Source organism: Rattus norvegicus, chromosome 8 (genome assembly GCF_036323735.1).
Source record: "Rattus norvegicus strain BN/NHsdMcwi chromosome 8, GRCr8, whole genome shotgun sequence".
Classification (NCBI taxonomy): Eukaryota; Metazoa; Chordata; class Mammalia; order Rodentia; family Muridae; genus Rattus; species Rattus norvegicus.
In genome coordinates, this window is record NC_086026.1 from 55,156,419 (window position 1) to 55,182,094 (window position 25,676).

The 25,676-nt window shown below is 42.4% G+C and overlaps 1 protein-coding gene across 6 annotated transcripts in view; it reads right to left on the minus strand.

The window, feature by feature from the left end:
* Positions 1-359: 359 nt before the first annotated feature.
* Pafah1b2 (platelet-activating factor acetylhydrolase 1b, catalytic subunit 2) overlaps positions 360-25,676 on the minus strand; it is a 52,023-nt gene continuing 26,706 nt past the window's right edge. The window contains exons 1-6 of one of the 6 annotated variants that reach the window (XM_039082082.2): positions 19,812-19,884; positions 12,094-12,181; positions 9,674-9,763; positions 8,709-8,825; positions 6,766-6,888; positions 360-3,003 (exon numbers count right to left, since the gene is read on the minus strand). In XM_039082082.2, the coding sequence (XP_038938010.1) occupies positions 2,725-3,003; positions 6,766-6,888; positions 8,709-8,825; positions 9,674-9,763; positions 12,094-12,174 (690 nt within the window). In that variant the 5' untranslated portion in view covers positions 12,175-12,181; positions 19,812-19,884 and the 3' untranslated portion in view covers positions 360-2,724. Of the gene's footprint in view, positions 3,004-6,765; positions 6,889-8,708; positions 8,826-9,673; positions 9,764-12,093; positions 12,182-16,547; positions 16,567-19,203; positions 19,305-19,711; positions 19,885-20,012; positions 20,131-25,676 lie in introns of those variants that run through there. The other 5 variants (XM_063266075.1, XM_039082081.2, XM_063266074.1 and 2 more) reach the window with 5 other exon arrangements.

Sequence of the window (25,676 nt, forward strand, 5' to 3'; positions counted from 1 at the left end):
TAACAAGTCAAGCATAGTGGAATGGGCCGGTATCTCCACTACTGGGGAGACAAAACAGGAGGATCACCAGGAGTTCAAAGGCAGTCAGGGTACACACATATAGACTCTGCTAAGAAAACCACCCACCTACAAAAAAAAAAAAAAAAAAAAAAAAAAAGGAACAAAGCAGCACCTGTGCTGACTGCCTGGCCCCATAACCAAAGCAAAGTAGATCTCGTCACATCTTAAAAAACCACATAGACTAACCAGTTCTGTCACTGAAGCAATCAGGGATGTCAACCAAAGAAAGAATGATCAACCATTGTCCCCCGAAAACAGCACAAATGAACCTGGCAAGAAATGACAGTGGACTCGGAATCTGCATGTCAGCAATAGGACAGAGTTTTATTTAAAAGGCTAGTGGCTCAAATGCTATTGCTTGAGGAGCTCTGGCAGGTATAAAACGTAGTAACATCTGAGGTTTAACCACATGTGCAGGAGCTGAAGGCCAGATCACAGGACTAGTTCATCCTTGGTCAAGAGAAACTACAAGCGCATGCTGCAGGAGTGACCTAATGGACTCATTTGGACCATATTCCTACTCTCTGAGGATCACAGGAACACCTGGGTCAAAATGTTCTTTTTACACCCAAAATTCTGGCTTAATTAACTCTCCCTTCCTAAAATTATACTCAGTTCAGAAAACAATGTCTTGAAAAACTCAAGAACTTAGGCTACTAAAAAAATAAAAGGGAATTTCACTGTGGTAGACAATATTAGTAAAGACCATGTGTATTTTCCTGTTGCTAATGAAGACATGATACATTCATGACGATATGTGTTAAATTCTACACAGATGCTCACCAGGGAAAAAACACTTCAACTTCTATCTTTCTCCGTCAGGTGGGTCTCAGCACAAACCAAGAGTTCCTCTAACAGCCCTGTCGGCTGCTCTGGAAGAGGAACAGAAAGCCTAGATCACAGAGCTACTGAATGTGACCATTGAGCAAAAGCATTGTAGAGCACATTCAATGAGTTACCTCAGTCCCCAACCTGGTCCAGTTTAAAATGTTTGTAGATCGTTTATGGACAACCAATAATGTATTATTTTCTCAAGTGGCAGTTTGCATAGCTCAAGCAAACCAGACGGAATGTAAGGAGCTCTCTTGAAATCTCGACCAAGACACTAAATTATATAAGGAACCTTAAATGATCAGTGAGCCATCTCCATGGTGGTGCCCGCCTTTACTCTCAGTCCTCAGGAGGCAGAGGCAGGCAGGTCTCTGTGAGTTCAACACTAACCTGGTCTACAAGCAAACTCCAGGCCAGGCAGAGCTATACTGTGAGACTCATAGACCAACAAAAGGAACCTAGTTTAATCTTTACTAAAATAGTAGACTAAAGATAGCACATCTAAAGCCAGGTGTGGTGGGAACACGCCTTTAATTTCAGCGCTTGGGAAGCAGAGGCAATTGATCTCTGAGTTCAAGGCCAGCCTGGCCTACAGAGCTTCAGGATAGCCAGGACTATACAGAGAAACCCTGCCTCAAAAAAGAAAAACAAAAGGGGGGGAAAAAAAAGACATAGAGAGCACATCTATTGTGAGAGCAGTTTCACTGTTTCCCGTGGAAAAACATTTTTTTACTGATAGAATTTAAGAATTAAACCAATAAAAAAACCAACCAAACAAACAAGCAAATAAACAAGCATGTCTAGGGATTACCTCAGCGGCAGAGCACTTGCTTAGTATGTGCTAAGCCCCGGGTTTGATTCCAGTACTGTAAAATATATCTATTTATATATAATATATATAAAACGAAAACAAACATATACACCTTAAAATAATATAAAACTTGAAATAACATCAGGCATTATGGAATGGGAAACAATTTTGACACCACCCCCACCTCCTACAAAACAAAGGAAAACAACAGGTTGGGGGTATGATGACAAGCAGAACTCTGGATGATTAACATTACACAGACCCTACATCACAGAACACCACAGAGTGAGTTATACATTAGTAAGATCGTCCTGACGGCAGTGCAAGTCCTAGATCAAAAATGAGTTAAAAGTTTGCGGTGTAAATAACCCACCTGTGAAGAGATGAAGGGGAAGCGGAAAGGCTGCATGCACGGGTCTATTACAGACATGATATTCAGCAGCAGTAAGAACTCTATCCCAGTCCCCAGACCTTGTTCCCACTGCTTAAGACTGAGAGGAACAAACTCACTTGTAACTATAGCATCTCGCATACTGGAGTGACAAGCATGTTTAATCTGATGCTATATGTTAATAAAAATACCGAGCATACATGAATCAAACAACACAACACAACATACTAACTCATGAACCTTAAAACTGGACCAAAAATAAGTTTAAAGCCAAGTAGCTGTGATAATTATCACACATGACATAATCCATAGAAAAAAGGGCCAAGAAAAGAATCTTCATATTGTACTCTTGCTTGATGTTGTCCTAGGAAAAACAGTGATAATTCTACAAGTGTGACATAAACAACTAAAAAGTCCCCTTCTGGTTTCAAATGAATCTTCCTTGGCTAATTTTTCTCCTCTCTTCAAACAAACCTTTATATACAGGACCAATTTAAATCCCTCCTCCCCTTCAAACATACAAGCATCCAGGAACATTGTACAATGCAAAGTGCCTTAAGAAAGGATTCTGTAGTGCCAGTGGTCTAACTGATCTGAGGAAGCTGGGATGCTGTTAACACTGATGGGCCAGTCAAGCAATGGTGGTCTGCTTCTCCTCTGGTGTTTCCTCCAGCAACTGCATGATCAGTTCATGGAGGGGTTTGCAGATCTTTGCATAGCCCCCTCCTGTGAGATGAAGAAAATCAAACATGTCGTGGCAGGAGATGGCACCGTCCGAGTGCACGAAGCCCCCATCTATATCCAGGAGCTGCACATTGGCAAGCTTCGGCAGGGAAACCTTGAGAAGCTGGTTCACCTTGGCATTCTTTTGTCTTAAAGGGTTGGGCTTCTCACCTCGAGGTAACAGACCCTGGGGTAGAGCATAGAAGAGCATTAACAGAGAGGGTTGTTTGTTTTTCTTTATTTACTTATGACTTCCAGTATCACTTTAGTCAAGACTTTTAGAGCTTCTGAATTCCACTGAACTTCCGCCTACAGACCAAATGCTCCTGAGGTCTCGCCCCTGTCCATAGTTTATATCAACTATTACGCCAACATCCCAGGTCTCTCATCTCACACTTCATATTTATTACAGGATTATTAAATATTTATATTCTAAATATTCCTCTGATCAGCCTTTGTTTTCTGAGACAAGGTCTCATGAATCCTAGGCTGGCTCAAACTCACTCACGCTAAGGATTATAGGTATGTATCATCACATCTGGTTTGTGTGGTACTGGAGATGGAACCCAAGCAAGTACTCTATCAACTGAGCCACATCCACAGCCTTCATCATCTTCTTCACCATGATACTACAACACATGCACTTTGTGCTCAGTAACTTACTGCCTTTCATCCCAATTACTAAAATATCTCCCACTGGTCCTCCCAAAACCAGTATGTCCTTTCATTCTTTTTCCATATGCCTTGTCAGGAGAATATAGCTTAGATACACCTGTCAATGCCAGAGAAAGCTGCACTCTAATACGTTACAGAGAGAGACTTGGAAGCATCGGTAGCACATGCCTATAATCCCAGCACTTCAGAGGCAGTGAACTCTTGTAAGATCGAGGACACACTGATCTACAGAGCGAGTTCCAGGACAGCCAGGGCTACACAGAGAAACCCCATCTCAAAGAGGGGAGGGGGGCCTTGGGAGGATAAAATCACAGCTGCAAAGCTGTCTTAATCAAACACATGAATGAATTAAATGAATAAATTACACACCTGGTAAGATAAATGTATTCTAAATTAATTTTAACTTGTATATATTAGTGATCTAATACAATTTTCAGACAAATCAAGATATCTGTCTTTTTACTATGGTAATGAGAAATATCACACGTCTAGAGCAAGATTTTATCAATGAGGGGTTGGGGATTTAGCTCAGTGGTAGAGCGCTTGCCTAGGAAGCGCAAGGCCCTGGGTTCGGTCCCCAGCTCTGGAAAAAAAAGAACCAAAAAAAAAAAAAAAAAGATTTTATCAATGAAAACTAAAAGTAGTCTTCAACAGATAACTGGTTCCACACACCTTTTAACTCTTCCAATCCTATTTAAGAGTGGTGAACTGGGGTTGGGGATTTAGCTCAGTGGTAGAGCGCTTGCCTAGGAAGCGCAAGGCCCTGGGTTCGGTCCCCAGCTCCGAAAAAAAAGAACCAAAAAAAAAAAAAAAAAAAAAAAAAAAAAAAAAAAAAAAAAAAAAAAAAGTAAAGAGTGGTGAACTATCCATTCAATTATATATGCCTATCTGCCAGACACTGTCATCCTTGTAGCTGGCTGATACCTAGTGATGGCACAAAAGGCAACTTAATATTGCGTCCCTAATTTCTCCTACAGGGTTTGTAAGATGTTTCCTTTCAAGGACAGATTTATTGTAGGTACTTAATCTTTCCTCACTTATTTTGGTAGTACTGGGGAATGATCCTAGGGCCTCATGAATGCAAAGTAAGAGTTCCACCATGGGGGCTGGTTAAGAGCACTAGCTGCTCTTCCAGAGGTCCAGAGTTCAATTCCCAGCAACCACATGGTGGTTCACAACCATCTGTAATGGGATCTGATGACCTCTTCTGGTGTGTCTGAAGACAGCTACAGTGTACTCATATATAATAAATAAATCTTTAAAAAAAAAAAAATTCCACCGTGAGCTCCAGGGCCAATCGTTACACTTTTCAAAAAACAAACATATATTCAAAGCATATTCTTGTACATGTCTACCCTAGTTTTTTCAGTAATATATTGGGGCTTTGGTTGCCAATTTGCTTGTGATTTTATACTTCTCCAAAAGCCACAGAAAAGTCTCCGTTTGTTACACTGGTTGATCTCTCTCCATACCTTAAACATTTAAAATGATGAACTCAGTCCTAAAACCAAGCTTATTACTGTTAAATGTAAACTGAGGGGGGACTGAGTGATTACACATGTCTGTATTCCTCACAGTAGGGGTTAATGTCACCTTCCGCTACATATAGAGTCTGATGCCAGCTCTGGCCACAGAAGACCCTGTCTCAAAAAGAAAAAAACAGAAAGAAAGAAAAGGAAAGGAAAACAAAGGTTGAGGGCTCTGCACCTAGTATGTCACACACTAAAAAAGTTAACACAGCAAAGCCTGGCTGGGACAGGAGGAGGACTAGGGAAGATGACCAACTGCAATGATCACAGACTTTGTTCCAGGTCTCACGTCATACAGAATGGCAGAATGGGTATTCTCATCATCAGGGTAACATGTCTACTGAGATTTAGAAACAAGAATGAGAAGAAAATAAAGCCACTGAGATAGCTCAATGGGAAATGACATTGCCCATAAACCTGATGATCAAGCTTCCGTCCCCAGAAACCATGTGGTAGAAGAAAAGCTAACTCCCTTAAGTTGTCCTCTGACCTCCTTACACATGCCTTGGCAGGTTTATACAGCACATACAAACATTTAACTAATTATGAAAAAGTTTATGTATTTTCCCTTAATAAAAGTACTAAGGAATGCTGTTTGATTCTCCTATCCCTTTGATTTTTAATTGTTTCTAAAGTAAGACATTAAATTCCTGGCCACAGAGATTGCTCAATGGTAAAGTACTCACTGCCCATGAACAAGTACTCAGGTTGCCCAGAATCCATGAAAAGCCAGGAACAGCAGGGTCAGCTGCAGTCCCAGCATTCCTATTCTGAGATGGGAGGCAGAGACAGAAGAATTCCTGGAAGCTTATGGATCAGCTAAGTCAGGAATAAGCATTTCCCTATCAGATTTGTCACTTGTAGTGTTTCATGTTTCAGCATTAGTAAGACCATAATCAATATCTCTATTAAATTTGGTTCATTTTTTAAGGTGTTGAGGATTAAATCTAAGGTCATACACATACTATGCAAATATTCTACCACTGAATTATAAACCTTCAGCTCCTTAATATCCATGCTCACAGCTCCTTAATATCCACTTTAAAATCAAGAATATTTACAGAGGATTTATCCTGTACCATTCATACAACAACATTTCCTAACAAGTTTCTTCAAAGCTTCTTCTCAGTCACAACACACCAGTCTAGAATAAGGTACATAACGCAACAGCTTCATCAACAAATTAAATGCCATGAAAGAAAAACAAAGATCTGAAGCTGGCAAGATGACTCAGCAGCAAAAGCTGTCACCAAGCCTGATGACCGAAGTTTGATCACTGGCATCTACACAGTGGTAAAAGAGAACTAATTTTTCTTTCTTTCCACTGGCTATAGGGATGGAGTTGGAGACAGGACTTCTCTATGTGGCCCTCCCTCGATGTCCTGGAACTTGCTCTATACACCAGGCTGGCCTAGAACTCAAAGAAAACTGCCTGCCTCTGCCTCCCGAGTGTTGGGATTAAAGAAATGCACCACCACTGTCTGTCCACTGAGACCTGATACTCATAGGTTGTCTTCAGACAGACAGACGGACAGAGACACACCTCAAGATCTGACTCTTTAGCATCTACAAGATAAAATGAAACTACGAGTAACTGTATACACATTCCTCCTAACCAGCACATTTACAAACAACTATCAGAAACAGCCGTCACTGAAAGACTCCGTTTTGATGACTGACAACAGTTTTAAAAGATTTCTGAGTGCATCTAAAGACACAACTCTCTACCTAGAAAGACTACTCACCAGTACAATGATCTTGGCCTGTGGCTGCCTCGTGTTTATAAGCTGTACGATAGCCTCAATTCCACCTGCTACTTCTTCTGCTGTATTTTCATGGTTGTTTGTTCCTACCCAGACAACAATGACCTACAATGAAGAAGGAAAAGAGAGAGAAGGTAAAGACCAAGGAGTAAAGGACTATCAAAACATTTAAATGAAAAGCATATTTAAAAAAAGTCAGAGAAATGGGGACAGGTGAGATGGCTCAACAGTAAGGACATTTGTCACAAAGCATAAAGACATAAGTTCAACCCCTTGGACCCACACGGTGGAAGAAAGGAACCAACTCCCACAAGTGTCTCCTGGCCTCTACAGTGTCACACAGTATGTTCACTCATACATGTTCATGTGAAGACACAGCAAAACAAGTAAAAATGTAATGAAAACTTAAAAAAAACAATTAAAAATGGGCTCCTCAGATGATATTGGTAAACTTCAACTGGGAAAATGAAAATACAAGTGCAATGGCTCAGGGGGTAAAGCACCTATGGCCAAGTCTACCAGAGTTCAATATCCAAATCCATGTAGTAGAAAGAAAAAACCTACAAGGTACCCTCTGACTTCTACATCTATGCACTGTGGCACATACATGCATACACATGAAATAAATGCAATCAAATTTCTTAAAAAACAAAAAACAATGACTTATGCCTAATATTATATTTCAAAAAAATCATGAGTAAATTAATATTTAAGTACCAAAATTAGCCAGGCAGTGGTGATGCATGCCTTTATTCCCAGGTCTTGAGAGCCAGAGGTAGGGGCAGGTGGATCTCGGTAAGATTGAGGCCAGCCTGGTCTACAAAGAGATCTCCAGGACAGCCAGGGCTGCCCAAAGAAACCCTGTCTTGAAAAACAAAAAAACAAGCAAGCAAACAAACAAACAAAAAAGGGCTGGAGAGATGGCTCAGTGGTTAAGAGCACTGACTGCTCTTCCAGAGGTCCTGAGTTCAAATCCCAGCAACCACATCGTGGCTCACAACCATCTGTAATGGGATCTGATGCCTTCTTCTGGTGTGTCTGACAGCAACGGTGTACTTATATACTACACACATACACACATATATATATATAAACAATTTTAAAAGGTACTAAAATTATACCAGGGAGAAACAAGAAAGAATTAATCTCACAAAGTCCATGAAGTACACAGAAAAGAACAATGAACTCTATTAAATATGAATGAAACCTTTCTGGCAAACAAGTATCTTAAAGAGGAATTTAAGAAAGTGCTTCCTATCCCAGTAAAACTTTTCCGTGGTTGGAAGCACACTGCAGTAGCAGCAACCCCAGGAGTGCAAAGCCTGTAGTGCACACACACAGTGCACTCAAGAAAGGAGGCCCTGGGATGGAACTAGATGGGAGTTTCACAATGTCTTCTCTGCCACCATGCCCAGGGAAAGCATTTGTCATTAGTGACTCTCCTTTGGTTCTTGTTTTCCTTCTCTTTAGGGGTTGAAAGAATTCTATGCAGTGCACCAACTGCAGGTGATCATAATGTGAAAGGTACTACAGATGTTTGTTCATATCTGCCCCAAACTGTCTTCAGAAGAACTCAGAGAACTTGGCTGCACACTTGTTTATATCTCAGCATTTCCTGAAAGGAATCATAGACCTGCTCCCCACTGCACTGCCCAGGCCCACGTTCCAGACTACACACATGCTGTGTATCAAATTACTCCTACAAATGGACACAGTCCTAACAATCACAATACAACCCAGGCAAACAGATTGGGTTCTCGGTAAGGCCTCAGTATGTTCCCAACCAATGAGGTTTCCTACAACCAAGCACGAGGCAAAGAGCGATCATGACACAGGTCTTTAAAGAAGCAACTTCTCACTGCTTCAGACAACTGTGCTTGACAGACTCGAGGTGAGTTATACTCTTTTAAGGTAAGCTTTATTACCTTAGGCTTAATGTTCTCCAGCTCTCCGTTCTTTAGTCTCCATAAAACATGTCGTGTTGTGTCTCCCCCAATTCCAAAATTAAGAGCATGAAGTGGGGAAAACAGCTCCCGCCATATCTAAAAATAAAACACTTGATTTAGTTAAACAAACAAACAAACAAAAAATCACTGGAAATAAAAATTCAATTGCAATGTGATTTAATAAATCAAAAACTAAGTTTTTCTGCATAGCCCTGACTATCCTAGAACTCACTTTGTAGAACAGGCTAGCCCTCAAACTCAGAAATTTGCCTGCCTCTGCTTCTCGAATGCTGGGATTAAAGGTTTGTGCCACCATTCCCAGCTAATCTTCCACATTCTTTAGTTAGCACTGACAACAGCATGTCAGTCACTTAAGGCGTCTGGAAAGTCCGCCTTGCTTACTGTAGTACTGAGTCTCAGCTGAAAACCAGCTCAGCATATTCTAATGTCCACTAACAGATATCAACACTGTCATCAAATCAAGCTGTCAGCTCAATAAACACTTCTCATGAATTCAACTAATTTTTTTTAATGAATAAACCAAAAAGAAATAAAGCTGCATTTCTTTTTAAAGTTTCCTTTGGAAGAATACCTAACCCAAGAAAGAAAGAAAGAAAGAGAGGGGGGGGGAGGAGACCTACTATAAAAATATAGACTACGTTAGAAAGTTAAAAACATGAATTACTGAGACTCATGAGCAGGACAAAACCAATGTTAAGAATCAGACATCACCAGGCTAATACAGCAAACAATAAGCTGCTTGAAGTGAGCAAGAAAGAGTTCTGTTACAAACAGACTACACCAACCATCCCACTGGGCACATCTGCTTCCCATGTACTTGGCTCTCTTTCTCTGAATCCTCAGCCTATGAGGGCAGCTTAGAGTCAAAGACTACAGGTTAGCAGTGGACATGCGTTAGGAGCCGAGGACACCCTCCACTTTACCTCGTACTGCTGCATCAACTGTACCATGGAGTCTCCCACAAACAGCACGTCCGGCTCTTTGTCTTTGCAGTCCAGAACAAACCTATTGTGCTGTTTAAAGAAAGAAGAACAAGCAATTAGTATTTCTTTCCTTTGCAATTTGTTGGCCTAAAATGAGCAGCTGTCTGACCAGGTACTACAAAACATTCTTTCTGGGCAAGGCCCAGAGATCCATCCCCAGTACTGTAAACCAGACAAAGAAGCACAGTAACCCATCCTCTTCAGTTCACCTAACGCTTCAGCTTAGTCTTTTGTCTGTAGTTGAATGCAAATTAATTTCTACCTGTATCATACTGATCATTCTATTAGGTTTAGGTTCAAGATATTCAAAATTCTAACAAACCCGGAACACTACAATGTTTCATATTATTAAAAAAAGAAAGAAAAAAGCATTTTTGGGGCCAACAAGATGCCTTAGTATTGCCCACTGACAGACAGACATAGATACAGATATATATAACACCCCCCCTCCCCCAAAAAACCTTTCAAGACAGGATCTCACTGGCGGAAACTTGTTACATAGACCAGGCTGACCTCAAAACTCACAGCAATCCTCCTCCCTGTGTCTGTGCTGAAATCACAGACCTATGCAACCACACTGATGCAAACTCCAATTAGGACATTCTCTATGCTTCTTTCTTTGTACAGCTATGTACTTGTTACATTACTTAAGGCTTTGCTGTTGTTTCTGAAACAGGTCCTTTGCTGTTGGTCCTGACTGGCCTAGAACTCGAGATGTAGAAAAAAGGGTTTCAAACTCAATAAATCCACATGCCTCTACATACATTAGTATTATAGTAAATGTGTGTGTCAAAAATATATTGAGCTATTTTTTTTTAAATTATCTTTACCCTAGGCTAGCCCTGAACTTCTATATTCTGTCTTTCTCCCTAGTGTGCTGGGAAGATAGGTGTGTGCTAACTTATTTTTTTCCCTCTCTCATTTATGTGAGTTTATGAGAGTGAATGCGGGAGCCACAAGAAGGCATCCTAACCTTGAAGCTGAAGATTCAAGTGTTTTGTGAACTACCCAACTGTGTGCTAATCTGAACTCTGCTCCTCATAATTAAGTAGCAAATATTCTCAGCGGCTGAGCCATCTCTCCAGACCCACAGTACCCAGGGCTCTAGCCCTAAGTATTTCAGCAAACATTTACAAGTTAGGACTTCTTTTATGAAACCATACCAAGAAAATAAAAAATAGTCCCACTAACATCCAACATTGAGTCCATATTCAGTCTTTTCGGATTCTCTAAGAGTTAAGTACTAAATTTATCTTTAAACTAGGATCTATTTAAGACCTAAGTCTTTTTTCTTTTCTTCTCAGCTTCTTGAGATAGCATCGACAGCCTCAGATATATTACATACTTTGAAAACAGCTGTAGTCCAAATGTTAAACTCTTAGCTGATCAGGCCTTTTCAGTCTAATACAAGTTTATAAGTAGAAGTAACCCAGCAGTGGCAAGTCTGAGACGTTCCCTCCCTCTCCCTTCTTTTAATGAAGTTGCCTAAGCTAACTTCAAACTGCTGGCCTCGAGTGACCCTTCTGCCTTGGTCTACCAAATAACCAGAACTAGAGGTATGAACCACATGCCCAACTAAGACAATATTTATTTATCAGTGTGGTTTTGTTGGTTTTGTAGTTCTAAGAATAGAACTCAGCTAGAACCCAAAGTCTATCTCTGAAACTCACATCCAGCCATACTACTTAGTGGCTGTTTCGTTTTGTCTTAAGTCAGGTTCTAACTATGTAGCCCAGGCTGGCCTTGAACTCTTGGTATTCCTGCCTCACTCTACTGAGGTTTAGGTAGCGTGTGCTATCATACCTGTTAAGAAACTACGTTTTTGTTCTTGTGGCTGTCCTGGAACTAAACTAAATATAGAGAAGGCTGGCCCCAAACTCACCATCGCATAGCCAGGCAACAGTTTTCCCATCTAGTCTCAGGGATAGGTCTACAGGTTATTTCACGTTCTTAAACACTACGGTCAGGGTTGGGGATCTCAATCTACTAGCATGCCATGAGGCAATGGGTTCAAGCTCTGGCATTTTATGACTGTAATTTCATCACTTGGGAGGTAGAAACAGGAATATCAGAAGTTATTGTCTCAATGATAAAACAAAACAATCCTAGACAGCTAGGGTCACACAGAGAAACCTGTATCAAAACACCAAATACAGACAAAACAAAACACAACTCTTGGTAGTTTTTGTATCTTCAGGCATCCATAGCAGACACTTCTTCAAAAGGTAAGGTGACAGCAATTGACTGAAGACAGCAAATCTCTGGTCTCACATGCATGCAAACACATGCTAGCCTGTGCACAGACACAAGCAAAGTGATCCAGCCCATTTAAGTAATCCTCAAGTATTATTACCCTTTACCTGAGACATCCACCTGTCATCTCCTTGAATATCTTCTGCTGCATGTGGAATAGCTGCTGGGTTTGAGTCTCCTTGGCTCATTCTACACCTGAAGAGAAATGGCTGTCATGTTTCATTTATTAAAAGAACATTAAGAAACTAAACACTGTCAGGTTTTATGCACTTTTTTTTTTTTTTTTTTTTGGAGACATGGTCTTACTATGTAGGTCTGGCTATCTTATAACTTACTGTGTAGATCAGGCTGGCCTCAAACTCATCAAGACCTGGCTGTCCCTCCCTCCTCAGTACAGGGATTAAAGGTATATGATACTAGCCCTGACCTCTTATGTTTTAAAAGATTTAGTTTTACTTTATGTATGGGTATTTGTGCATCAGGTGCATGTAGTGCCAACAGAAGCCAGAAGACGGAGGACGGGTAACCTGGACCTGGAATTACAGAAGACCGTTAGGCGCCATTCTGGATGATGGCAACTGAACTGGGTCCTCTGGAAAGACAGCCAGCATTCTTAAGCACAGAGACATCTTTCCAGCCCCTATTTGTTAGCACCCCCCCCAACCCCAAACCATAAAAAACATCTATTTTATTATGGATTTTGCCTAGGAACCGAAGTAGGATGGATTTTTAGCAGAGGTGAATTCTAGAATGAGTGCTTATGTCTCCAAAATATATTACCATGAAACATTAGACATTTCGTATCACTTATGAAAGCATCACATCTAAAACATTAATCCCATTACTTCTCTGCCTTGTGACTAAGATAAAATGTACAAATTCTGCTCCAAATATACACTTTGACATACCCATCCTAAAGTTTTCACAATCACAGGTTTAGCAAGCACCAAATTACCTAAAAAGTTAGACACAGAACAATGAAATCTGCATTACAGCCTTTTAGGGTGCGAGAACTACACACTAAAACTGACTACAAGGAAACTGGAGAGTTGGCTCTGTGGGTAAGGGCACTTGCTGTTATTGCAGAGGACTTGAGTTTGGATTTTAACCCCCAAGGGGAGTGCTTCATAACTGTCTGTAACTCCTACTCCAAGAGGTATGACGATACCTTCTGCTAGCTTCCACAGGCACCTGCATACAATTGGCATGCAAACAAACCAAATGACTACAGTGGCCAATCAAAGGGCTCAAAGAAAGCCTGGCAACATGAGATGGATCTCTGGAATTCACTTGGTGGAACGAGAGAAGAACCAACTCTTAAAACTGCATTCTGATAACACACACACACACACACACACACACACACACACACACACAAAGTACAGAGAGCCAGAGCCAGGCACTGTGGCACACACCTTTAATCTTAGTACTATGGAGGCAGAGGCAAGTAGATCTAGGTGAGTTCAAGTGTAGGCCAGTCTACATAGTGAATTATAGGACAGCCAAAAGCTATTTACAGAGACCCTATCTTAAAAAACAAAACAGAGGCTAGAGAGGTTCTGAGATTAAGAGCACTGGCTGCTCTTTCACAGGACCCTGGTTCAATTCCAGACCCGCATAGCAGTTATCTTTAACTTGAAATCCTAAGTGTCCAACACTCATTTCTGCCTTCTTAGGCATGAAATGAGAACAAGATATACAGACACATACTCAGACAAAACACAGACATACATTGAGATGTCTTTTTAAGTAAAACTGACTACAGCAATAATTAGAGCTGGAGAGATGGCTCAGAGGTTAAGAGCACTGACTGTTCTTCCAGAGGTCCTGAGTTCAATTCCCAGCAACCACATGGTGGCTCACAACCATCTGTAATGGAATCGGATGCCCTTTTCTGGTGTGTCTGAAGACAGCGACAGTGTACTCATGTACATTAAATAAATATAAAAAAAATAATTAAAACTCACTAGCTACTAAACCATCACACAAGTAACCTACAGTAAAGTATTAGTAAGACAAATTGGGGAGGGTGGAGGTACTCAAATTCCAACCCCCAACATTCTTGTCTGTAAAAAAAGGAAAGAAAATAAAAGGAAGGGAGGAAGGGAGGGCGGGCCAGGTGTGACAGTATGTCTGCTAATCCTAGCTCTGGGGATGTGAGGACAGGCAGACACTGGAGCAAACTGGACAGCAGATCAGCCAATTTAGCCTAATCTGGAACATCTGGTTAATGAAAGACATATGGGCTCATGAAGATGTAAAAAACGGTAAGCAAGTAACAACATTCAAGCTGTGGTGACACACACCTTTATACCCAGAATTTGGGAGACAGAGACAGATCTATCTCTGAGTTTGAGGACAAACCTCTACAAAGCAAGCTCCAGGTAGGCCACAGTTACATAATGAGACCCTGTCTCAAAAGGGAAGTGGTGGTAATAGTAATTGAGGAACACCCAAAGTTTGATGTCTGACCTCCACATGAACTATATAGTGCTCTTACCATATATGTGCACCCACAGAAACAAACACACACATACAAAAACAAAAAACTAGGGGTTAGGGATAAAGTCTGGTTGGTAGCACGGCTTGCCTAGCCATGCCTGAAGCCCTGGGTTCAATTCCTAGCACAATATAAAATCATATCAAACTAGGTACATACCCATAATCCTAGCACTCAGAAAGTAGCAGGAAGATCAGAAATTCAAGGTCAACTGTAGCTATTTTTGATTCTTTGAATTAAAAAAATATGGTTTTTGTTTTCCCTTAAATTCCTAAGATTCATCCTAGGTAAGCGCTCTACCACTGAGCTAAATCCCCAGCCCCTAAGATTCATCTTACACATCTGGTAACATAATTTACTCTCAAAACTCTAACATATTCTTGGGTCTTTATGTTTACTTAGAAATGACTTTTCTGAACTGATCCATCAGGTAAACATCTAAAACAATTTAGAGTGAACACTTTTTAGGAACTATTTAGTCAGGTGTCCTTTAGTCCCAGAAGTCAAGAGGTAGAGATAGGCAGATCTGTCAGTTCAAGGACAGCTTGGTGTGCATAGCAAGTTCCAGGGTAGTAGCTAGGGCTACCTGGTCAAAGATATCTAAGGAATTTGTTCTACTGCAAAACAGTTAAGCAGGAAAGGCATTCCAGATTTCACCGAATTAAAAATGTTCATCTTATTACTATTGTTTGTAGGATAGTGAGCTTGTTCCAAGGACCACTACTTTTTAAATTGTTTATTTTTTTAGACAGGGTTTCAATATGTAGCCTTGGTTGTCCTGGAATTCACTCTGTAGATCAGGCTGGCCTTCAACTCAAAGATTCGCCTGCCTCTGCCTCCCAAGTGCTGGGATTATAGGTGAATGCTACCATTTGGCTCTTTTTTTTTTTTTTTTTTTTTTTTTTTTTTTTTGGTCATTTGGCTCTTTTTAAAACTTGACTTTAAATTTTTTTTAAAAATCAAGTGCAGATTCAGTATGTGGAGGTCAATGAACACTTCAAGGAAGTCAGTTCTATTCCTGAACCACAGGGGTCCTGTAGTCAAACTCAGATGGTCAGCAAAGCACTGAGTCATCTATCTGGCATTCAGCCTATTATTCTTGAACAAAGAATGCTATTTATATAGAGACAGACTGCATGACCATAACAGTTAGTTTACCGACCTGTTCACTTATTTTATTATTCCTCCACACACTAAGCAAAGGGAGCGCTTCCATCCATGTGAGGGTCTCCCTGTGCAGCCCTGGCTGTCCTGACTCGCTGCAGCACCTATTCTGCCTTCCAGACGCTGACATCACACGTGTGCAATACTACTCCACTCAGTCATACGTTCAGGCAAAATGAAAGGACTTGGAAGAAGAAACTGAGGAACAAAATTCCCATGCCTAAAGTTAAAAGGCAATTATAACCAGGAGAAGATTATAAAGTATCCTAAACTTGATAGTCCCTTTAACCATGAATAGAATTGCAGAGTACCTGAGTGAAATTTCTTTATGCCTCCAGACACTTGGATCCCATACTCTTTCGCCAAATCAAACATCTTACAATACAAAGTAACTCCACTGTTTCATAGGAGCCTACAGTTTGGCAACATTTTTAAAACCCAGAAATGGAAAGCTGAACCATAAACTCCTACAGTCTCTTCTTCATCTACCATTTATTATGTATACAGCATTCTGCCTGCATGCATGCTTGCTGCCTGCAGGCCAGAAGAGAGCACCATATCTCGCTATAAATGGTTGTGAGCTAACATGTGGTAGCTGGGAATTGAACTTGGGACCTTTAGAAGAGCAGCCAGTGCTCTTTACCACTGAACCATCTCTCCAGCCCCCTATTGTCCCTTCTTTGTAGGCAGGCCAGAAACAATCCAAGGTCTAGCCAAGCCAGGTATGTTAGCACACACCTTTAATTTCTCCAAGCCTGAGGCCAGCCATGTCTACTGAGCCAGGACACCTAAGGCTGTTGTACACAGAAACCCTGTATCCAAAAAATAAGAGGAAGAGGAAGAGGAGGAAGAGGAAGAAACAAACAAAAGAAAAAAAATCATAGCAATGGCACACACCTTTAATTCCATGCAGCACTGGAGGCAGAAGAGGGAGGATCTCTGTGAGTTCAAGGCCAGACTGGTCTACAGATTGAGTACCAACACAGCCAGGGCTACACAGAAACCAGGCCTTGAAAAACAAACAAACAAACAAGCAAATAAACAAACAGGGCTGGAGAGATGGCTCAGCAGTTAAGAGCACTGACTACTGTTCTAGAGTTCCTGAGTTCAATTCCCAGCAACCACATGGTGTTTCATAACCATCTGTAATGACATCTGATGACCTCTTCTGGTGTGTCTGAAGACAGCAACAATGTACCAACAGACATAAAATAAATCTTAAAAAAAAAATAAGCAAGCAAGCATTTATTTAGAAGTCAGATAATGTAAACTATGGTGTTCTTCACAATAACATGTGGAGATGGCGCCCCTGTCTTCGGGTAAAGCACTTGCTGTACTAGTCTAATGATCCCCTTAACTCCACAAAGCTGTCCCCTGACACTTACACTCGCTTACTGTGCTTTCTATGGCATGTGTAGACACCCCACACACATATCCGTCATATTATAAAATGGTAAGTGCAGAATATTTTGGGAGACAGGAGAATGAGACAGTGGTTGAGAGCATCAACTGCTCCTAGAGAGGATCAGGACTCAGCCACAATCATCCCATCTGTGGCCTAGAACCTTCTTCTGTCTCTGTTGGCTTTGCATACACATGATATGCATACACACATGAAGAAAACACATTCATACACGTGAAAATAAATAACACTTTAAAAAACAGACATTTTGGGCTGGAGAGATGGGTCAGCGGTTAAGGGCACTGACTGTTCTTCCCAAGGTCCTGAGTTCAAATCCCAAAACCACATGGTGGCTCACAACCATCTGTAATGGAATCTGATGCCTGCCCTCTTCTGGTGTGTCTGAAGACAGCAACAGTGTATTCATGAGCATTAAATAAATATTAAAAAAAAAATTGGAACTCACTAGCTACTAAACCATCACACAAGTAACCTACAGTAAAGTAAGACAAACTAGGGAGGGTGGAGGTACTCAAATTGAAATTCCCAACGTTCTTGTTTTTTAAAAAAGGAAAAAAAGGGGCTGGGGATTTAGCTCAGTGGTAGAGCGCTTACCTAGGAAGCGCAAGGCCCTGGGTTCGGTCCCCAGCTCCGAAAAAAAGAACCAAAAATAAAATAAAATAAAATAAAAGGAAAAAAAATAAAAAGAAAGAAGGAAAGAAGGACGGAAGGAAAGGACAGGTGTGACAGTGTGTCTGCTAATCCTAGCTCAAATAAAAAATAAAATCTTTTTTAAAAAAGACAATTTTAAAAATAAAGAATGAATTAGGAATCATCCAAAGAGTATCCTCTGGAAGCTTAAAAAAAAAAGTTACAGGGACTCTTGAACCTTTCTCCTATCACAGCCACTCTCAGAAGAGTGATGCACACCTTTGTCTCAGCGCTCAGAAGGCAGGGGGATTTCTGAGTTCAAGGACAGCTTGGTCTACACAGAGAATTCAAACACAGTGGGGGCTACAAAGAGAAACCCTGTCTCAAAAGGAGTGAGTCTGTATAAAATGAGGAGGGGCTGGAGAGAACTGGCCCAGCAGTTAAGAGCACTGACAGTGGGGTTGGGGATTTAGCTCAGTGGTAGAGCGCTTGCCTAGGAAGCGCAAGGCCCTAGGTTCGGTCCCCAGCTCCGGAAAAAAAAAGAAAAAAAAAAAAAAAAGAGCACTGACAGCTCTTCCAGCAGTCCCAGGTTTGATTCCCAGCACCCACATTACAGCTCCTGTCTAACTCCAGTTCCCAGTGGCAGGGTTTAACCCCTAGTAGTACAAAAAACACTTCCCACCTCACCTTACTGAGTCACAATAATCTCTTTACCCAGCCAACAGCAGGCTTGGTATGAAAACACTAGCAAGGGAGAGGTGAGAGAAAGTGGACAGCTGTGTACACTTCCATGAAAAACTATTTTGCAGAGGGAATTTTGTTGTCCTTTAAAATTCTCCAGGGAGAGGAGGCAATCCTAACCCTAAACGTTCTATTTTCTCTAATTTAGACCTCGACCACACAACAGCAGACTCTCTACACTAGTGGTGTGGAAGCCAGATCCAACGAAACAATTACAACTCCTCAAGCTCAGCTGGATTTTGTGTGCATCAGACTCTCTACACTAGTGGTGTGGAAGCCAGATCCAACGAAACAATTACAACTCCTCAAGCTCAGCTGGATTTTGTGTGCATGAATCACGAAACTTGCTGAGGTCTTTGAATGAGAATGAAAAGATTTAGAATGCTTCCATTAAGGTTTGAGGCTTTTCATTTTGCTTCAGAGAGCTGGCAGGGTTGTTCAGAAGAGGAAGACAAGCATCGTCCAGAATACCCTGCCTAAGTCTCTGGTGGGCAACCCCCTAGGATCCAGCACATCCCTAATTTATTATCAAGTGCCCATGCCAACAAATTAATGCACAATGATTCCCTCTCCTACTCTCCCACAAGGAGGCAACCTTTAAGTCAGAACAATGACTTAAAGTCAGAGAAGGAACCTACGGGCAGACACAGGGCCCATCCAAGGCAAAGAGAAGTGTGTATTTTCTCTTTTCTCCACACCTTTTCCTCTGGCCCATTCTCTCCACCCAACTTAAAGCTGTAAAGAAAGCAACTCTAGGACCTGCTCTTAGCATCCTGGTGCCCTTTCCTTTGTCCACAGCCACGCTCTTCAGGACGCCAACACTTTTAAAGCTTGGGGTTTTCTTAAGATCCGTATGTAAACGATGAAAAGGCAACGTCTGCCTGGGAGCTACGGAAAGCAGGATAATGAGTCACTCTGCCACGAGTAAATCAAACCTGTAGACCACAGTCTGACCCGCTAAGTGGACATGGGGCACAAGGGGTGAGAAGGGGAAACACACCTCCAAGAAAGCTACCCACTGACAGATATACCTAGCTGGTGGTAGGCCATCAGCCAAATCACCAACGTCTCGGCCTCGACGCTGAATAAAGTGGGTGACTCTTAAGGCTAGCCTCTAACAATCCTTCCAGAGCCCTAACACGGGTCTTTGGGAGGCAATAGCGAAGGCAACAGAGAAGTTTCTAATAAGGAGACAGTTTTCGACGAGAAGGGCAAAGAGCGTGATCCGTTAAAAGAAAAAAAAAAAAAAAAAAAAAAAAAGCACAACCTAGTCACAGGCTTGGGCCTAGAGGTCCCACCCAGGGGATGGAGGAAAAAGGCAACAGCTGAGGTAGGAGGCCGGGCCAGGGGACCCGCGGGCCGCTCACCCGCCAGCCAGGGCGGGACCGGGGCGCCGGAGGGCAGTGGAGACTGCGCGGGGCCCCGGAGGGCCTGCGGGCGACGGCGCGGGGCGCGGCGGGGGAGGGGCGGTGTGGGGGAGGGGAGCCGGGCCTCACAATACCGTCTTGCCCGCGTGTCCCACCCGCGACGCCGAAGCCCCAGTTCCGCGGCACCCGGGATGCACTCACAGAGGCAGAGGGTCCGTACGGGCCCTCAGCGGGTGCGGCGTCGGCTGGTTACGCTTCAGTCGCTCGCTTGATCCCGACGGCCGCGTTCCGGCGCGCGTCCCCTCCTCGGGCCCCAGCACCAACCAGCAGCGCCTCCACTTCCGGTCCCCCTGCCACTCCGGCAAATGGCTTCCGGAAGTCCCGCCTTTTGCTGCGGGGATAGCTGCCGGGTGGGTGCACCTCACTTTCCCTCGCAGTCCGTGCTCTTTGCTTGGCTCACAGGTCTTCAACCATCCCTGTCAAGTTACCGACTCTTTCTCTCCCTGACTTGAGCCTCCATCTTTCTTGTAACTGCCTTCCTGTCCTGATAGGATGATGGAAACCATCCGGAGACGGCTTAGGGACAGTGTAGCTTGACCTCACGCTGACGCCATTCCCTTCTCAGCCACTCAACCTGATTTCCTCCACCGATGGGATAAACCAGTTTGCAGAAAATGGGGAGAAATAGGTCCGAACTTAAAAGAGACAGTCCCCTACATTTACCAGCAGAATTTCTACTTCTATGATGAAATCTGAAATTGTGGCTCACCGCCTCTAAGGTAATAAATACCACTGGGGGAATGACAGAACCCCCAGCCTTTACCTTAAAAATTCGTCCAGTTTGGGGCTGGGGATTTAGCTCAGTGGTAGAGCGCTTACCTAGGAAGCGCAAGGCCCTGGGTTCGGTCCCCAGCTCCGAAAAAAAGAACCAAAAAAAAAAAAAAAATTCGTCCAGTTTAGAGGAGATCATAGAGTCAATGTTGAAATTAGATCTAACGGCTGGATAAGTGCAGGACAGATCAGGCACCAAAAGGAGGGGCAAGAGATTGCATCATCATTAGCAGGGAAACTTGGTGGAGCAGTGCCAGGGCTGGCTCTTTAATAATGGATAGGATTCATTCAAACCCATGATAGTGAATTGCGGAGCTTTCCCAGACTCTGAAACTGATTGAGAATGGTGTTGAATCCCGTGAGCCTAAACTATCAAGATAATAAAATAAAATTTCAAATCACTGTTATGTGCTGCTCGTATTATCTCAAAAGCAAAATAATGTTTTCAAGATGACTTTGCCGTTGCCCATTTACCTCCTTAACTCTTCTGCAGATATTCCAGACACATATGGTACACTAGCAAGAGCTCAGTAAGTGTGTGTTAAGTGTTTTTCTAAAGAGAATGTTTGGGAATGTAAACGATTATTTAAACTGTTTAGAAATATATTGACAAAAAAAAACCCTTTTGAGGGCTGGAGCTCAGCGGTTAAGAGCACCGACTGCTCTTCCAGAGGTCCTGAGTTCAAGTCCCAGCAACCACATGGTGGCTCACAACCATCTGTAATGAGATCTGATGCCCTCTTCTGCTGTGTCTGAAGACAGCGACAATGTACTCATAAAAAAAAAAAAACAACAAAAAAAAAAAAAACAACAAAAACAAAAAACAAAAACAAAAAACTAATACAGTTTAAAAAAAAAACCCTCTTGAATTGGTCTCCAATGATAAAACCCTATGTCTGGGTTGTTTTGACAATGACAATGTTATTTGAGACAAGGGAACTTTAAATTAAAAAATGCCTTCATCAGATTGTCATGTAGGCAGTCTAGGGGGGGTATTTCTTTTTTTTTTTTTTTTTTTTTTTGGTTCTTTTTTTTCGGAGCTGGGGACCGAACCCAGGGCCTTGTGCTTCCTAGGTGAGCGCTCTACCACTGAGCTAAATCCCCAGCCCCTAGGGGGGTATTTCTTGATTAATAATTGATGGGCCCACCCCAGTGTGGGTGGTGCCACTTTGTGAAGGTGGCCCTGAGTTGTATGAGAAAGCACACAGAGTAAGTCAGTAAGCAACAACATTCTATGGCTCTAGGTCCTACCCTAACTTCTGTCTGTGACAGGCTGTGATCTGAGAGTCGTAAGGGAAATAATTCCTTTCCTCTCCGCTTTGCTTTTAGTCATGGTGTTTTACCCTAAGTGAATGTCTAAGACACCCTAATATTCTGAATCCTCCCGCACCCCCCCCATTTTAATACTGTCTTCTATTCATGAGAAACCTAAATTGGTTGCTTGCTCCTAAGATGGAAATGTAGCCCAAGAGCCTCCGATTCACTATGCACGTAAGGCCTTCCTGACTCCTTCCTTCCTGGGTGCCACCACGCTTGGGTCTCACACAGTTCTTCAAGATCAGTCCAGGGTTTTATGCATCTTAGGCATTCCCAGCCCTATACAATTTTTCTTCAAGCTTTAAGGCTCCTCATTTTTGGTTGTAATACAGATTGAACCCAGGGAGATATCCTATATTTGAAAATCCCGGGGCTGGAGAGATGGCTCAGTGGTTAAGCGTACCTACTGCTCTTGCAGAGGACCCAAGTTGGTTCCCTAGCCCCCATGTCCCATGGCTTACATCACCCTATAACTCCAGCTCCGTAGGATCCAGTACCCTCTTCTGGCCTTTATGGGCAACTACACTTAAATGAATGCACCCACACAGACCACATGTATACACAAGATTAAAACAGCATATACTTTCCCCATAAAATAGAATTTTAAGTAGTCTCTTCAGATATGCAATGACTGGAGCAGTGTGCACAAGGCTGACAATCAGTGGCAGGACAGGTAGGACTAGGGCTTTGTGCTGTGCCTCCCTTGCCCACAGCCTCGAATATAATTTCATTGAAGATTAGGCCTGGTGGAGACCAAGGCAGGAAGGTCACTTTCTTGATTTTTAATTTTTAACCTTTATTTTAGGTGTATAATTGTTCTGCCTATCTGTCTGTTTGTACACCATGTGCATATAGTACCTGTAGAAGCCAGAGGAGGGCATCAGATCCCCTAGGACTGGAGTTACAGACAGATAGGAGCTGACTGTCATGTGAACTCTGGCTGGGAATAGGACATGTGTCCTCTGGAAGAGCCACCAGTTCACTTTTTTTGTTTGTTTGTTTTTGAAACAAGATCTTTCTGTATAACCTTGACTGTCCTGAAACTCCTCTGTAGACCAGGCTGACCTCGAACTCACAGAGAACCAACTGCCTCTGCATCCCCAATGCTGGGATTAAAGGCATGTGCCACCATCATCAAGCTACAACCAGTGCTCTTAACCACTGAGTCATCTCTCTAGCCCCAGGAGGATCACTTTAGCTCATTAGAATAGTCTGGATAATATAGCAAGGAAATATATACATATATATTTTTTTAAATGTACCTACCCTTTAAACAAGTACATTGCTAAGAATCTATTTGAGGGCTGGAGAGATGGCTCAGCGGTTAAGAGCACCCGACTGCTCTTCCAGAGGTCCTGAGTACAGTTCCCAGCAACCACATGGTGGCTCACAACCATCTGTAAAGAGATCCGATGCCCTCTTCTGGTGTATCTGAAGACAGCTACAGTGTACTTATATATAATAAATAAATAAATCTTTTTAAAAAATCTATTTGAGAGACCAGCTGTGGCCATTCCACACCTGTAATTCCAATACTAGGGGCTCTAAAGCAGGAAAGCTGTTTTCAGTTCAAGGCCAGCGTGGGTTGCATAAGAATTTCTGGCTAGTCTTGGTTATAGAGATGCTGCAACACCCACCCACTCACCCCCCAAAAAACCCCACAAAAATCTATCTTGTGTTAATAAGAGATGACAATTACCCATTTTGTGCCATGTTCTGCTCCTTATATAATAAATTCAATTCTTTTGTTATCTCTTTCTCTTCTTGACGCAGGGTCTTACTGCATAACCATAGCTAGCTCACAGCTTGCTCTGTAGGACAATCTGGCCTTGAACCTGCAGGACTCCTTTGTTCTCTGTATACAGGATATGAAATTCTTCCAGCTCTATGGGTGGTATCTACGGTATGGTTACAGAGGGGACAGTGAAGAACCTGTGATGCAGAGAGCAGGTGACACATGGACATGAGCATGAACATGAAGGGCTGGGCTTCAACTTCAGGCTTATCCCAGTTCTGGAACTCCAAGCCACCCCCTGAAGCCTCCTGTCTTTGGAAATGGATATGCCCTTGTGTTCAGATAGAACTGAGGCATGGAAATGGCAAGAATAACCACTAATAGGGGATGAAGGGATGGAAGGATGGAGAGAGAGCATGTACTGCTTTTCCAGATGACCTGAGTTCAATTTCCATCATTCATGTAAAATAAACAAATGAATGAACAATCAAATCGGCTACTCTGGAGGCTGAGGCAGGGACTCACACTCATTTGTAACTCTAATTTCAGGAGAATCTGATGCTCTCTTCTGGGTTCTGCATGCACATGCATACATGTAGTGCACACATAATTGTACATACACATACACAAAAATAGGTAAATCTTGGGTTGGAGAGATGGCTCAGTGGTTAAGAGCACTGATTGCTCTTCCAGAGGTCCTGAGTTCGAATCCCAGCAACTACATGGTGGCTCACAACCATCTGTAATGAGATCCGATGCCCTCTTCTGGTTGCATCTGAAGACAGCTACAGTGTACTCATATATAATAAATAAATATATTTTTTTAAAAAAATAGGTAAATCTGGGGAGCTAGAGAGATGGCTCAGTGGTTTAAGAACACTTGCTACTCTTCCAGAGGATCTGAGTTCTGTTCCCAGTACCCACTTGGCAGGTCACAACTATCTATAACTCCAGTTCCAGGGATCCCATGCCCTCTTCTGGTCTCTGAGGGCAGCTGGCACTAAAGTACTCAAATGTACATTCAAGTGAAACACCCATAACACATAAAATTTAAAATAAGTAATACATCTTTACAAAAATAACCACTAACAGTAAATGTTTAATGAAATAGACCAACCATACTGTGAAATATTACATAGCTACAAAGAAGGAATTGATTACATCTCTAATGGTAGACTTGGGAAGATTTCTTGCATGAAAAGCAAGATAGAAATAAGCACAGGAAAAAGCTCTCTTTGCCTGTCTATGGGGGTTACTGGATAACAAACCTAGGGTGCCATACAAGCTAGGTAAAAGTCTGCAACTAAGGACTAGCCTCAGCCCCAACATTTTAAAAATACAAAACAATACAAACGCAAACACTCTCACTGTAAAAACAAGCAAAAGAGTGGACTTGGTGGTGCACACACATGTATGCAATTAGAGTGAGGCAGGATGGTCGTGAGTTTGAGGCCAGCTTGAGCTACATACTGAGAATTGAACAAAAGAATCTGAACTGTCCCAAGGAGATATACACAAGGCAAACACATGTCATTGGCAAATTGCAACTCAAACAGCATTAGGCCTGGCCTAGTGTTGGGTAAATCAAGCTCCTCTGGGGGCTGAGTCAGGAGCATCAAAAGATTAAAGCTGGGATGCAGCTCAGCTGGTAGAGTGTTTGCCTATTGTATGGATAAAGCCTTGGGTTCAAACCCTAACCCATACAACCAGACATAATTGTGCATGCCTGTAACCCACACTCAGGACACAGGGGCAGGAGGAGCAGGAGTTCAAGGTCATCTTTGAACGTTCAAGTGTAATAGGAGTCTGGACAAGCAAGAGGGAGGGAGGAAAGGAAGAATGAAAGGAAGGAAGGGAAGAGGGAGGGGGTAAAAGGAAGGAAGGGAGAGAGGGAGAAACAGAGGGAGGAGAGGAAAGAAACAGGAAGGGAGGAAAGCTGGGAGAAAGACAGGAAGGAAGATAATTGGGGATATAATTCAGTG